At 32.0% G+C, this 16,377-nt stretch overlaps 1 protein-coding gene across 1 annotated transcript in view; it reads left to right on the top strand.

The window, feature by feature from the left end:
• Positions 1–16,377, top strand: part of LOC139513596 (mucin-3B-like) — a 204,456-nt gene that overhangs the window by 56,886 nt on the left and 131,193 nt on the right. Inside the window, exons 54-71 of the mRNA XM_071302241.1 lie at positions 500–638; positions 1,180–1,344; positions 2,586–2,848; positions 3,599–3,734; positions 4,276–4,440; positions 5,002–5,264; positions 6,014–6,152; positions 6,694–6,858; positions 8,101–8,363; positions 9,114–9,249; positions 9,791–9,955; positions 10,517–10,779; positions 11,529–11,667; positions 12,209–12,373; positions 13,615–13,877; positions 14,628–14,766; positions 15,308–15,472; positions 16,034–16,296. Coding sequence (XP_071158342.1) covers positions 500–638; positions 1,180–1,344; positions 2,586–2,848; positions 3,599–3,734; positions 4,276–4,440; positions 5,002–5,264; positions 6,014–6,152; positions 6,694–6,858; positions 8,101–8,363; positions 9,114–9,249; positions 9,791–9,955; positions 10,517–10,779; positions 11,529–11,667; positions 12,209–12,373; positions 13,615–13,877; positions 14,628–14,766; positions 15,308–15,472; positions 16,034–16,296 — 3,396 coding nt within the window. The remainder of the gene's footprint in view (positions 1–499; positions 639–1,179; positions 1,345–2,585; positions 2,849–3,598; positions 3,735–4,275; positions 4,441–5,001; positions 5,265–6,013; positions 6,153–6,693; positions 6,859–8,100; positions 8,364–9,113; positions 9,250–9,790; positions 9,956–10,516; positions 10,780–11,528; positions 11,668–12,208; positions 12,374–13,614; positions 13,878–14,627; positions 14,767–15,307; positions 15,473–16,033; positions 16,297–16,377) is intronic.

Here is a 16,377-nt window from a genome sequence, read left to right as displayed (position 1 = left end):
TTTCATCGTATTAATGGTTCAATATTAAATCAAATTTAACTGGAAAAAAGTTACCTTCTAAATGATGTTGTTTTCTTGCATTCTTTGTTCATACGTTGTTTACAATCAGAAGTAAAACATTCATAAACAGAATTTACGAAATTTGTAGTAAAAGAAGGATTATTGTAAAATTTTGGCTTGTAACATCGACTAAAGGTAAAACTGATATAAAAACGATTTCATGTTTTTTTAACATAATTTTTAGACGATGAAGTCAATCAATTATGCACAGGGTCAATAATTAGGAAAATTTAACAAACTTTCCAATCATCACAGAAACAATTGTATGTTTTGCAATAAAAAGTTGCATTTAGCCTTAACTGGTCTGTCATAAATCAACACTATATATGTTATTTCAACCATTTATGGGGCATGTACCAATAAATGACACTTGACTATTCAATATAGTATTCCATTAAAGGATCATTAATACATTTCATATGGCTATGTATTTCAATAGGTAAAACCAACTGGTGTAGCAGAAGTGGAATTTAAAAAACCTGTGTTGGCTGACGACATAAAATTGACGATCATACCAGTAACAACTCCTAATGTTGCTCCGGTTTTAAAAAATATTGTCGTGGAGGGTTGTATTAAAGGTAACTACTGTTGTTGTGCTTTTTGTACAATAAAATTAACACAATTAAATTTGATAAACTGCTCTTGTAAACCCAATAAAATTATAACCAATATATACAAATGCATTCAACCTTATATTTTCCATATTTTATTCATTCATATGTATTGATGATAGATATTGATAAATTTAATCCTTAAATCCTTGATATTTTAACTATACCAATTTATCTATTGTGTTAATTTGTAATTATTTGTCAAAATGGATTGAAAATGTTGAGGTTGAAGCTGTTATGAAGAAGGCTACTGAAATAAAAAGAACTCGGTTGTTTCAAATTGATCAAATGTGATTTAACTTATATTACTAATAAAACAACTTCCATGTCATTTGGAATTTTGACAGTGCAGGAATATAGCACATGTTCCCTTTTACATATATAATATTTCAGCTTCATTAGTGGAGGACAAATCGACATCTTTATTAACAGATGAAATCGAAATTGTTTTTTATTTATATATGCATGTGTTAAAATATATGTACTAAGCCTGTGTTGTTTTCTGTAGCTGTGACCACAGGACAACCGGCCACAACACCTACATCGTCTCCTGTGTTTACCTCTGGAACATCTTCTACAGTGTCAGCCCCAACTACTGGCACTCAAGCTGGAGCCCCGGGAACAAGTCCACCTTTGATTCCAACAACCACAGGACCCGCTTCTACAACTACAGGTATATCAATTGTCAGAAAATCTGAAATTAATGATTAACACTAAAAATTTAAAAGTTGTTTCACATGACGAATATTTTCTTTCCCCCGCTCTTATAGCCTCAAACATCGTCGTTTTTTGTGGGGTGTAAATACCATTACATAAACAGCTCGTTAATTGAACAAGTGATTAACAAATCACTTGGAAACTCAACAGATACCCCACGACAGGTACAAATGAGGACATCCTGTATAATTATAGGTTTCTTATATGTTCAATTCAGTTTCAACAAAAGATAAACAAAACTAGATGTTTAATTCATTGTATTGAATACTTAAATTGCATGAGGTTCTAACAATCAACGTTATATAACTTGGTCTCTCAAACAGATCTTCATATAACCTCTTTTCAAATTACTAGTATCAGCATCAATTTATTCAGCAATATTAGCAGGGCTTCCAACTTATTGTGAAACTACCTATTCTAGAATCTAATGAATAAAATGCAAATAGTAAAAAAATCAACATTCCGTGAGGGTACATTCAAGTTGAGACTAGTTCTTCAAGCAATAGTATCAAAGTATTTGACTTTTCTATTATTAACAGTTGTATCTCCCATATCGAACTAACAGACATATTGAATGAGATGGTCCTGCTTTGTTTCTTAAGAAAGAAAGGCCATAATTGTTAATTCAAATGTCTTGACTTAAGGAGGGGATCGTACTGTGTGCCAACGAATTACCCTAATAGAAACAATACATTCTCTGAAAAAGGTATTATCGAGATGCTTGATTTTTTAATTGACAAGTAATTATAGTCAATTCCTCAAATATAGTTTAGATATCTCGTTTCTAGATATTGAAAAAATGTAAACTATGTTAGGCTAATTTTACAAGTTTGATTTCTTTTTTTAAACTGGTCGATTGATTGATTGAATAGAAATGTAACCTTTTTCCATGGTACCATACTAAGATAAAATCGTGGAATACAAATATCGACCGATAGGAAAATTAAAGTAGTATCTTGTCCATCAATTAACTTGTTTGGGTTAAACTTTTGACATCACTCATCCTGTCAATCGGACAAATGTTAAGGTTCTCAACATTCCAATACCACTATTTTCTTTCACATCTTTTGTTTGCTAACAGGTCAAACTTTTGAACGAAAAACCCTCCTAATCTTGCAGGGAGAATGGTAACTATCAGCCATTCATCATATGTATTTCTTGTATTTCTATTTATGCTATTGCTATTTGAATTTGTAGGTTTTGAAACTTGTCCTGATGATTCGCCAAAGGGCTCATTAACTTTGGATAGTGTGACTTCAACAACGACCCCAGATGGTGCTGAAAACGCTTTGAAACCTAAAGGGTGGAAACCGTCACCTGGTGACACAAGTCCTGTTTTAGAGTTAAAACCAACTGACACTACTCCGATAATGAATATTGCTGTTGAAACAGAACTTGTTGACAGTGTTGTTTTCAAACTTTATAAAGACGGCGTTTTAGTTGAGGAGAAGACTGTTAAGGTATGAACATAAATAATTATCATCTTATGGTAATATCAATGAAACAATGAAAAAGAAGACAACTCCAATTCATTATCTAAACAGAGCACGAAAAGCAGTTCTGATATTCTAGTACAACCAAATAATGTTGAAAAATTACGTTACATCATACTCTGGTGTCGTTGGTTAGGCCATTAGGTTTCTTAGTGTAAGACCATATACATAAGTGTTTGAATTTTGTGTATGGACTTTGTAAATAACTAGCGCTGTATTTGCATCGTATTAATGGTTCAATATTAAATCAAATTTAACTGGAAAAAAGTTACCTTCTAAATGATGTTGTTTTCTTGCATTCTTTGTTCATACGTTGTTTACAATCAGAAGTAAAACATTCATAAACAGAATTTACGAAATTTGTAGTAAAAGAAGGATTATTGTAAAATTTTGGCTTGTAACATCGACTAAAGGTAAAAATGATATAAAAACGATTTCATGTTTTTTTAACATACATTTTAGACGATGAAGTCAATCAATTATGCACATGGTCAATAATTAGGAAAATTCAACAAACTTTCCAATCATCACAGAAACAATTATATGTTTTGCAATAAAAAGTTGCATTTAGCCTTAACTGGTCTGTCATAAATCAACACTATATATGTTATTTCAACCATTTATGGGGCATGTACCAATAAATGACACTTGACTATTCAATATAGTATTCCATTAAAGGATCATTAATACATTTCATATGGCTATGTATTTCAATAGGTAAAACCAACTGGTGTAGCAGAAGTGGAATTTAAAAAACCTGTGTTGGCTGACGACATAAAATTGACGATCATACCAGTAACAACTAATGTTGCTCCGGTTTTAAAAAATATTGTCGTGGAGGGTTGTATTAAAGGTAACTACTGTTGTTGTGCTTTTTGTACAATAAAATTAACACAATTAAATTTGATAAACTGCTCTTGTAAACCCGATAAAATTATAACCAATATATACAAATGCATTCAACCTTATATTTTCCATATTTCATTCATTCATATGTATTGATGATAGATATTGATAAATTTAATCCTTAAATCCTTGATATTTTAACTATACCAATTTATCTATTGTGTTAATTTGTAATTATTTGTCAAAATGGATTGAAAATGTTGAGGTTGAAGCTGTTATGAAGAAGGCTACTGAAATAAAAAGAACTCGGTTGTTTCAAATTGATCAAATGTGATTTAACTTATATTACTAATAAAACAACTTCCATGTCATTTTGAAATATGACAGTGTCGGCAAATACCACATGTTCCCTTTTACATATATAATATTTCAGCTTCATTAGCGAAGGACAAATCGACAACTTTATTAATATATGAAATCAAATTTGTTTTTAGTTATATATGCATGTGTTAAAATATATGTACTAAGCCTGTGATTTTTTTCTGTAGCTGTGACCACAGGACAACCGGCCACAACACCTACATCGTCTCCTGTGTTTACCTCTGTGACACCCTCTACAGCGTCAGCCCCAACTACTGGCACTCAAGCTGGAGCCACAGGAACAAGTCCACCTTTGATTCCAACAACCACAGGACCCGCTTCTACAACTACAGGTATATTATTAGTCAGAAAATCTGAAACTAATTATCAACAAAACAATTTCCTGACGTTATTTGTACAGTTTCAAGTTTAAAAGTTCGCTCAAATCTCTTTATTAATATTGTCCTGGTACATTTTTTTCGTTTTGTGAAACAGCGTTAGATATATTGGATGAAATTTTAAAAGTTGTTTCACATGACAAATATTTTGTTTTCCTCGCTCTTTAAGCCCTAAACATCGTCGGTTTATTTTGGTGTAAATTCTGGTAGCGCTTTCATAAGGAATATATATTTCCCATTTACTTCAATGTTCCACATCTTCTCAATTGGACAAATATTCAGGGTCTCGACATTCCAATACGACTAGTGGTCTGTCAAACATTTCGTTTGCTAACAGGTCAAACTTTTGAACGAAAAGCCCTTATGATATTGCAGGAAGTTCGATAAAGATTACAAGATGATCACTATCTTGCTGTTGTCAATAAATGAATATGTCAATATTAATAGTAACTAACAGTCATCCATCATATAAATTCCTAATATTCGGATTTATACTAATGCTATGTGGTTTTTTAGGGTTGGAAATTTGTCCGGATGATTCGACAAAGGGCCCAATAACTTTGGATAGTGTGACTTCACCAACGTCTCCAGATGGTACTGAAAACGCTTTGAAACCTACAGGGTGGAAACCGTCACCTGGTGGCGATAATCCTGTTTTAGAATTAAAACCAACTGACACTACTCCGATAATGAATATTGCTGTTGAAACAGAACTTGTTGACAGTGTTGTTTTCAAACTTTATAAAGACGGCGTTTTAGTTGAGGAGAAGACTGTTAAGGTATGAACATAAATAATTATCATCTTATGGTAATATCAATGAAACAATGAAAAAGAAGACAACTTCAATTCATTATCTAAACAGAGCACGAAAGCAGTTCTGATATTCTAATACAACCAAATAATGTTGAAAAATTACGTTACATCATACTCTGGTGTCGTTGGTTAGGCCATTAGGCTTCTTAGTGTAAGACCATATACATAAGTGTTTGAATTTTGTGTATGGACTTTGTAAATAACTAGCGCTGTATTTTCATCGTATTAATGGTTCAATATTAAATCAAATTTAACTGGAAAAAAGTTACCTTCTAAATGATGTTGTTTTCTTGCATTCTTTGTTCATACGTTGTTTACAATCAGAAGTAAAACATTCATAAACAGAATTTACGAAATTTGTAGTAAAAGAAGGATTATTGTAAAATTTTGGCTTGTAACATCGACTAAAGGTAAAACTGATATAAAAACGATTTCATGTTTTTTTAACATAATTTTTAGACGATGAAGTCAATCAATTATGCACATGGTCAATAATTAGGAAAATTTAACAAACTTTCCAATCATCACAGAAACAATTGTATGTTTTGCAATAAAAAGTTGCATTTAGCCTTAACTGGTCTGTCATAAATCAACACTATATATGTTATTTCAACCATTTATGGGGCATGTACCAATAAATGACACTTGACTATTCAATATAGTATTCCATTAAAGGATCATTAATACATTTCATATGGCTATGTATTTCAATAGGTAAAACCAACTGGTGTAGCAGAAGTGGAATTTAAAAAACCTGTGTTGGCTGACGACATAAAATTGACGATCATACCAGTAACAACTCCTAATGTTGCTCCGGTTTTAAAAAATATTGTCGTGGAGGGTTGTATTAAAGGTAACTACTGTTGTTGTGCTTTTTGTACAATAAAATTAACACAATTAAATTTGATAAACTGCTCTTGTAAACCCAATAAAATTATAACCAATATATACAAATGCATTCAACCTTATATTTTCCATATTTCATTCATTCATATGTATTGATGATAGATATTGATAAATTTAATCCTTAAATCCTTGATATTTTAACTATACCAATTTATCTATTGTGTTAATTTGTAATTATTTGTCAAAATGGATTGAAAATGTTGAGGTTGAAGCTGTTATGAAGAAGGCTACTGAAATAAAAAGAACTCGGTTGTTTCAAATTGATCAAATGTGATTTAACTTATATTACTAATAAAACAACTTCCATGTCATTTGGAATTTTGACAGTGCAGGAATATAGCACATGTTCCCTTTTACATATATAATATTTCAGCTTCATTAGTGGAGGACAAATCGACATCTTTATTAACAGATGAAATCGAAATTGTTTTTTATTGATATATGCATGTGTTAAAATATATGTACTAAGCCTGTGTTGTTTTCTGTAGCTGTGACCACAGGACAACCGGCCACAACACCTACATCGTCTCCTGTGTTTACCTCTGGAACATCTTCTACAGCGTCAGCCCCAACTACTGGCACTCAAGCTGGAGCCCCGGGAACAAGTCCACCTTTGATTCCAACAACCACAGGACCCGCTTCTACAACTACAGGTATATCAATTGTCAGAAAATCTGAAATTAATGATTAACACTAAAAATTTAAAAGTTGTTTCACATGACGAATATTTTCTTTCCCCCGCTCTTATAGCCTCAAACATCGTCGTTTTTTGTGGGGTGTAAATACCATTACATAAACAGCTCGTTAATTGAACAAGTGATTAACAAATCACTTGGAAACTCAACAGATACCCCACGACAGGTACAAATGAGGACATCCTGTATAATTATAGGTTTCTTATATGTTCAATTCAGTTTCAACAAAAGATAAACAAAACTAGATGTTTAATTCATTGTATTGAATACTTAAATTGCCTGAGGTTCTAACAATCAACGTTATATAACTTGGTCTCTCAAACAGATCTTCATGTAACCTCTTTTCAAATTACTAGTATCAGCATCAATTTATTCAGCAATATTAGCAGGGCTTCCAACTTATTGTGAAACTACCTATTCTAGAATCTAATGAATAAAATGCAAATAGTAAAAAAATCAACATTCCGTGAGGGTACATTCAAGTTGAGACTAGTTCTTCAAGCAATAGTATCAAAGTATTTGACTTTTCTATTATTAACAGTTGTATCTCCCATATCGAACTAACAGACATATTGAATGAGATGGTCCTGCTTTGTTTCTTAAGAAAGAAAGGCCATAATTGTTAATTCAAATGTCTTGACTTAAGGAGGGGATCGTACTGTGTACCAACGAATTACCCTAATAGAAACAATACATTCTCTGAAAAAGGTATTATCGAGATGCTTGATTTTTGAATTGACAAGTAATTATAGTCAATTCCTCAAATATAGTTTAGATATCTCGTTTCTAGATATTGAAAAAAATGTAAACTATGTTAGGCTAATTTTACAAGTTTGATTTCTTTTTTTAAACTGGTCGATTGATTGATTGAATAGAAATGTAACCTTTTTCCATGGTACCATACTAAGATAAAATCGTGGAATACAAATATCGACCGAAAGGAAAATTAAAGTAGTATCTTGTCCATCAATTAACTTGTTTGGGTTAAACTTTTGACATCACTCATCATCTCAATCGGACAAATGTTAAGGTTCTCAACATTCCAATACCACTATTTTCTTTCACATGTTTTTTATGCTAACAGGTCAAACTTTTGAACGAAAAGCCCTCCTAATCTTGCAGGGAGAATGGTAACTATCAGCCATTCATCATATGTATTTCTTGTATTTCTATTTATGCTATTGCTATTTGAACTTGTAGGTTTTGAAACTTGTCCTGATGATTCGCCAAAGGGCTCATTAACTTTGGATAGTGTGACTTCAACAACGACCCCAGATGGTGCTGAAAACGCTTTGAAACCTAAAGGGTGGAAACCGTCACCTGGTGACACAAGTCCTGTTTTAGAGTTAAAACCAACTGACACTACTCCGATAATGAATATTGCTGTTGAAACAGAACTTGTTGACAGTGTTGTTTTCAAACTTTATAAAGACGGCGTTTTAGTTGAGGAGAAGACTGTTAAGGTATGAACATAAATAATTATCATCTTATGGTAATATCAATGAAACAATGAAAAAGAAGACAACTCCAATTCATTATCTAAACAGAGCACGAAAAGCAGTTCTGATATTCTAGTACAACCAAATAATGTTGAAAAATTACGTTACATCATACTCTGGTGTCGTTGGTTAGGCCATTAGGTTTCTTAGTGTAAGACCATATACATAAGTGTTTGAATTTTGTGTATGGACTTTGTAAATAACTAGCGCTGTATTTGCATCGTATTAATGGTTCAATATTAAATCAAATTTAACTGGAAAAAAGTTACCTTCTAAATGATGTTGTTTTCTTGCATTCTTTGTTCATACGTTGTTTACAATCAGAAGTTAAACATTCATAAACAGAATTTACGAAATTTGTAGTAAAAGAAGGATTATTGTAAAATTTTGGCTTGTAACATCGACTAAAGGTAAAAATGATATAAAAACGATTTCATGTTTTTTTAACATAAATTTTAGACGATGAAGTCAATCAATTATGCACATGGTCAATAATTAGGAAAATTCAACAAACTTTCCAATCATCACAGAAACAATTATATGTTTTGCAATAAAAAGTTGCATTAAGCCTTAACTGGTCTGTCATAAATCAACACTATATATGTTATTTCAACCATTTATGGGGCATGTACCAATAAATGACACTTGACTATTCAATATAGTATTCCATTAAAGGATCATTAATACATTTCATATGGCTATGTATTTCAATAGGTAAAACCAACTGGTGTAGCAGAAGTGGAATTTAAAAAACCTGTGTTGGCTGACGACATAAAATTGACGATCATACCAGTAACAACTAATGTTGCTCCGGTTTTAAAAAATATTGTCGTGGAGGGTTGTATTAAAGGTAACTACTGTTGTTGTGCTTTTTGTACAATAAAATTAACACAATTAAATTTGATAAACTGCTCTTGTAAACCCAATAAAATTATAACCAATATATACAAATGCATTCAACCTTATATTTTCCATATTTCATTCATTCATATGTATTGATGATAGATATTGATAAATTTAATCCTTAAATCCTTGATATTTTAACTATACCAATTTATCTATTGTGTTAATTTGTAATTATTTGTCAAAATGGATTGAAAATGTTGAGGTTGAAGCTGTTATGAAGAAGGCTACTGAAATAAAAAGAACTCGGTTGTTTCAAATTGATCAAATGTGATTTAACTTATATTACTAATAAAACAACTTCCATGTCATTTTGAAATATGACAGTGCCGGCAAATACCACATGTTCCCTTTTACATATATAATATTTCAGCTTCATTAGCGAAGGACAAATCGACAACTTTATTAATATATGAAATCAAATTTGTTTTTAGTTATATATGCATGTGTTAAAATATATGTACTAAGCCTGTGATTTTTTTCTGTAGCTGTGACCACAGGACAACCGGCCACAACACCTACATCGTCTCCTGTGTTTACCTCTGTGACACCCTCTACAGCGTCAGCCCCAACTACTGGCACTCAAGCTGGAGCCACAGGAACAAGTCCACCTTTGATTCCAACAACCACAGGACCCGCTTCTACAACTACAGGTATATTATTAGTCAGAAAATCTGAAACTAATTATCAACAAAACAATTTCCTGACGTTATTTGTACAGTTTCAAGTTTAAAAGTTCGCTCAAATCTCTTTATTAATATTGTCCTGGTACATCTTTTTCGTTTTGTGAAACAGCGTTAGATATATTGGATGAAATTTTAAAAGTTGTTTCACATGACAAATATTTTGTTTTCCTCGCTCTTTAAGCCCTAAACATCGTCGGTTTATTTTGGTGTAAATTCTGGTAGCGCTTTCATAAGGAATATATATTTCCCATTTACTTCAATGTTCCACATCTTCTCAATTGGACAAATATTCAGGGTCTCGACATTCCAATACGACTAGTGGTCTGTCAAACATTTCGTTTGCTAACAGGTCAAACTTTTGAACGAAAAGCCCTTATGATATTGCAGGAAGTTCGATAAAGATTACAAGATGATCACTATCTTGCTGTTGTCAATAAATGAATATGTCAATATTAATAGTAACTAACAGTCATCCATCATATAAATTCCTAATATTCGGATTTATACTAATGCTATGTGGTTTTTTAGGGTTGGAAATTTGTCCGGATGATTCGACAAAGGGCCCAATAACTTTGGATAGTGTGACTTCACCAACGTCTCCAGATGGTACTGAAAACGCTTTGAAACCTACAGGGTGGAAACCGTCACCTGGTGGCGATAATCCTGTTTTAGAATTAAAACCAACTGACACTACTCCGATAATGAATATTGCTGTTGAAACAGAACTTGTTGACAGTGTTGTTTTCAAACTTTATAAAGACGGCGTTTTAGTTGAGGAGAAGACTGTTAAGGTATGAACATAAATAATTATCATCTTATGGTAATATCAATGAAACAATGAAAAAGAAGACAACTTCAATTCATTATCTAAACAGAGCACGAAAGCAGTTCTGATATTCTAATACAACCAAATAATGTTGAAAAATTACGTTACATCATACTCTGGTGTCGTTGGTTAGGCCATTAGGCTTCTTAGTGTAAGACCATATACATAAGTGTTTGAATTTTGTGTATGGACTTTGTAAATAACTAGCGCTGTATTTTCATCGTATTAATGGTTCAATATTAAATCAAATTTAACTGGAAAAAAGTTACCTTCTAAATGATGTTGTTTTCTTGCATTCTTTGTTCATACGTTGTTTACAATCAGAAGTAAAACATTCATAAACAGAATTTACGAAATTTGTAGTAAAAGAAGGATTATTGTAAAATTTTGGCTTGTAACATCGACTAAAGGTAAAACTGATATAAAAACGATTTCATGTTTTTTTAACATAAATTTTAGACGATGAAGTCAATCAATTATGCACATGGTCAATAATTAGGAAAATTTAACAAACTTTCCAATCATCACAGAAACAATTGTATGTTTTGCAATAAAAAGTTGCATTTAGCCTTAACTGGTCTGTCATAAATCAACACTATATATGTTATTTCAACCATTTATGGGGCATGTACCAATAAATGACACTTGACTATTCAATATAGTATTCCATTAAAGGATCATTAATACATTTCATATGGCTATGTATTTCAATAGGTAAAACCAACTGGTGTAGCAGAAGTGGAATTTAAAAAACCTGTGTTGGCTGACGACATAAAATTGACGATCATACCAGTAACAACTCCTAATGTTGCTCCGGTTTTAAAAAATATTGTCGTGGAGGGTTGTATTAAAGGTAACTACTGTTGTTGTGCTTTTTGTACAATAAAATTAACACAATTAAATTTGATAAACTGCTCTTGTAAACCCAATAATATTATAACCAATATATACAAATGCATTCAACCTTATATTTTCCATATTTCATTCATTCATATGTATTGATGATAGATATTGATAAATTTAATCCTTAAATCCTTGATATTTTAACTATACCAATTTATCTATTGTGTTAATTTGTAATTATTTGTCAAAATGGATTGAAAATGTTGAGGTTGAAGCTGTTATGAAGAAGGCTACTGAAATAAAAAGAACTCGGTTGTTTCAAATTGATCAAATGTGATTTAACTTATATTACTAATAAAACAACTTCCATGTCATTTGGAATTTTGACAGTGCAGGAATATAGCACATGTTCCCTTTTACATATATAATATTTCAGCTTCATTAGTGGAGGACAAATCGACATCTTTATTAACAGATGAAATCGAAATTGTTTTTTATTTATATATGCATGTGTTAAAATATATGTACTAAGCCTGTGTTGTTTTCTGTAGCTGTGACCACAGGACAACCGGCCACAACACCTACATCGTCTCCTGTGTTTACCTCTGGAACATCTTCTACAGCGTCAGCCCCAACTACTGGCACTCAAGCTGGAGCCCCGGGAACAAGTCCACCTTTGATTCCAACAACCACAGGACCCGCTTCTACAACTACAGGTATATCAATTGTCAGAAAATCTGAAATTAATGATTAACACTAAAAATTTAAAAGTTGTTTCACATGACGAATATTTTCTTTCCCCCGCTCTTATAGCCTCAAACATCGTCGTTTTTTGTGGGGTGTAAATACCATTACATAAACAGCTCGTTAATTGAACAAGTGATTAACAAATCACTTGGAAACTCAACAGATACCCCACGACAGGTACAAATGAGGACATCCTGTATAATTATAGGTTTCTTATATGTTCAATTCAGTTTCAACAAAAGATAAACAAAACTAGATGTTTAATTCATTGTATTGAATACTTAAATTGCCTGAGGTTCTAACAATCAACGTTATATAACTTGGTCTCTCAAACAGATCTTCATGTAACCTCTTTTCAAATTACTAGTATCAGCATCAATTTATTCAGCAATATTAGCAGGGCTTCCAACTTATTGTGAAACTACCTATTCTAGAATCTAATGAATAAAATGCAAATAGTAAAAAAATCAACATTCCGTGAGGGTACATTCAAGTTGAGACTAGTTCTTCAAGCAATAGTATCAAAGTATTTGACTTTTCTATTATTAACAGTTGTATCTCCCATATCGAACTAACAGACATATTGAATGAGATGGTCCTGCTTTGTTTCTTAAGAAAGAAAGGCCATAATTGTTAATTCAAATGTCTTGACTTAAGGAGGGGATCGTACTGTGTACCAACGAATTACCCTAATAGAAACAATACATTCTCTGAAAAAGGTATTATCGAGATGCTTGATTTTTGAATTGACAAGTAATTATAGTCAATTCCTCAAATATAGTTTAGATATCTCGTTTCTAGATATTGAAAAAATGTAAACTATGTTAGGCTAATTTTACAAGTTTGATTTCTTTTTTTAAACTGGTCGATTGATTGATTGAATAGAAATGTAACCTTTTTCCATGGTACCATACTAAGATAAAATCGTGGAATACAAATATCGACCGAAAGGAAAATTAAAGTAGTATCTTGTCCATCAATTAACTTGTTTGGGTTAAACTTTTGACATCACTCATCCTCTCAATCGGACAAATGTTAAGGTTCTCAACATTCCAATACCACTATTTTCTTTCACATGTTTTGTTTGCTAACAGGTCAAACTTTTGAACGAAAAGCCCTCCTAATCTTGCAGGGAGAATGGTAACTATCAGCCATTCATCATATGTATTTCTTGTATTTCTATTTATGCTATTGCTATTTGAACTTGTAGGTTTTGAAACTTGTCCTGATGATTCGCCAAAGGGCTCATTAACTTTGGATAGTGTGACTTCAACAACGACCCCAGATGGTGCTGAAAACGCTTTGAAACCTAAAGGGTGGAAACCGTCACCTGGTGACACAAGTCCTGTTTTAGAGTTAAAACCAACTGACACTACTCCGATAATGAATATTGCTGTTGAAACAGAACTTGTTGACAGTGTTGTTTTCAAACTTTATAAAGACGGCGTTTTAGTTGAGGAGAAGACTGTTAAGGTATGAACATAAATAATTATCATCTTATGGTAATATCAATGAAACAATGAAAAAGAAGACAACTCCAATTCATTATCTAAACAGAGCACGAAAAGCAGTTCTGATATTCTAGTACAACCAAATAATGTTGAAAAATTACGTTACATCATACTCTGGTGTCGTTGGTTAGGCCATTAGGTTTCTTAGTGTAAGACCATATACATAAGTGTTTGAATTTTGTGTATGGACTTTGTAAATAACTAGCGCTGTATTTGCATCGTATTAAAGGTTCAATATTAAATCAAATTTAACTGGAAAAAAGTTACCTTCTAAATGATGTTGTTTTCTTGCATTCTTTGTTCATACGTTGTTTACAATCAGAAGTTAAACATTCATAAACAGAATTTACGAAATTTGTAGTAAAAGAAGGATTATTGTAAAATTTTGGCTTGTAACATCGACTAAAGGTAAAAATGATATAAAAACGATTTCATGTTTTTTTAACATAAATTTTAGACGATGAAGTCAATCAATTATGCACATGGTCAATAATTAGGAAAATTCAACAAACTTTCCAATCATCACAGAAACAATTATATGTTTTGCAATAAAAAGTTGCATTTAGCCTTAACTGGTCTGTCATAAATCAACACTATATATGTTATTTCAACCATTTATGGGGCATGTACCAATAAATGGCACTTGACTATTCAATATAGTATTCCATTAAAGGATCATTAATACATTTCATATGGCTATGTATTTCAATAGGTAAAACCAACTGATGTAGCAGAAGTGGAATTTAAAAAACCTGTGTTGGCTGACGACATAAAATTGACGATCATACCAGTAACAACTCCTAATGTTGCTCCGGTTTTAAAAAATATTGTCGTGGAGGGTTGTATTAAAGGTAACTACTGTTGTTGTGCTTTTTGTACAATAAAATTAACACAATTAAATTTGATAAACTGCTCTTGTAAACCCAATAAAATTATAACCAATATATACAAATGCATTCAACCTTATATTTTCCATATTTCATTCATTCATATGTATTGATGATAGATATTGATAAATTTAATCCTTAAATCCTTGATATTTTAACTATACCAATTTATCTATTGTGTTAATTTGTAATTATTTGTCAAAATGGATTGAAAATGTTGAGGTTGAAGCTGTTATGAAGAAGGCTACTGAAATAAAAAGAACTCGGTTGTTTCAAATTGATCAAATGTGATTTAACTTATATTACTAATAAAACAACTTCCATGTCATTTTGAAATATGACAGTGCCGGCAAATACCACATGTTCCCTTTTACATATATAATATTTCAGCTTAATTAGCGAAGGACAAATCGACAACTTTATTAATAGATGAAATCAAATTTGTTTTTAGTTATATATGCATGTGTTAAAATATATGTACTAAGCCTGTGATTTTTTTCTGTAGCTGTGACCACAGGACAACCGGCCACAACACCTACATCGTCTCCTGTGTTTACCTCTGTGACACCCTCTACAGCGTCAGCCCCAACTACTGGCACTCAAGCTGGAGCCACAGGAACAAGTCCACCTTTGATTCCAACAACCACAGGACCCGCTTCTACAACTACAGGTATATTATTAGTCAGAAAATCTGAAACTAATTATCAACAAAACAATTTCCTGACGTTATTTGTACAGTTTCAAGTTTAAAAGTTCGCTCAAATCTCTTTATTAATATTGTCCTGGTACATCTTTTTCGTTTTGTGAAACAGCGTTAGATATATTGGATGAAATTTTAAAAGTTGTTTCACATGACAAATATTTTGTTTTCCTCGCTCTTTAAGCCCTAAACATCGTCGGTTTATTTTGGTGTAAATTCTGGTAGCGCTTTCATAAGGAATATATATTTCCCATTTACTTCAATGTTCCACATCTTCTCAATTGGACAAATATTCAGGGTCTCGACATTCCAATACGACTAGTGGTCTGTCAAACATTTCGTTTGCTAACAGGTCAAACTTTTGAACGAAAAGCCCTTATGATATTGCAGGAAGTTCGATAAAGATTACAAGATGATCACTATCTTGCTGTTGTCAATAAATGAATATGTCAATATTAATAGTAACTAACAGTCATCCATCATATAAATTCCTAATATTCGGATTTATACTAATGCTATGTGGTTTTTTAGGGTTGGAAATTTGTCCGGATGATTCGACAAAGGGCCCAATAACTTTGGATAGTGTGACTTCACCAACGTCTCCAGATGGTACTGAAAACGCTTTGAAACCTACAGGGTGGAAACCGTCACCTGGTGGCGATAATCCTGTTTTAGAATTAAAACCAACTGACACTACTCCGATAATGAATATTGCTGTTGAAACAGAACTTGTTGACAGTGTTGTTTTCAAACTTTATAAAGACGGCGTTTTAGTTGAGGAGAAGACTGTTAAGGTATGAACATAAATAATTATCATCTTATGGTAATATCAATGAAACAATGAAAAAGAAGACTACTTCAATTCATTATCTAAA

This window comes from Mytilus edulis, chromosome 2, assembly GCF_963676685.1.
Source record: "Mytilus edulis chromosome 2, xbMytEdul2.2, whole genome shotgun sequence".
NCBI lineage: Eukaryota > Metazoa > Mollusca > Bivalvia > Mytilida > Mytilidae > Mytilus > Mytilus edulis.
This window is presented reverse-complemented; position numbering and strand designations above follow the sequence as displayed.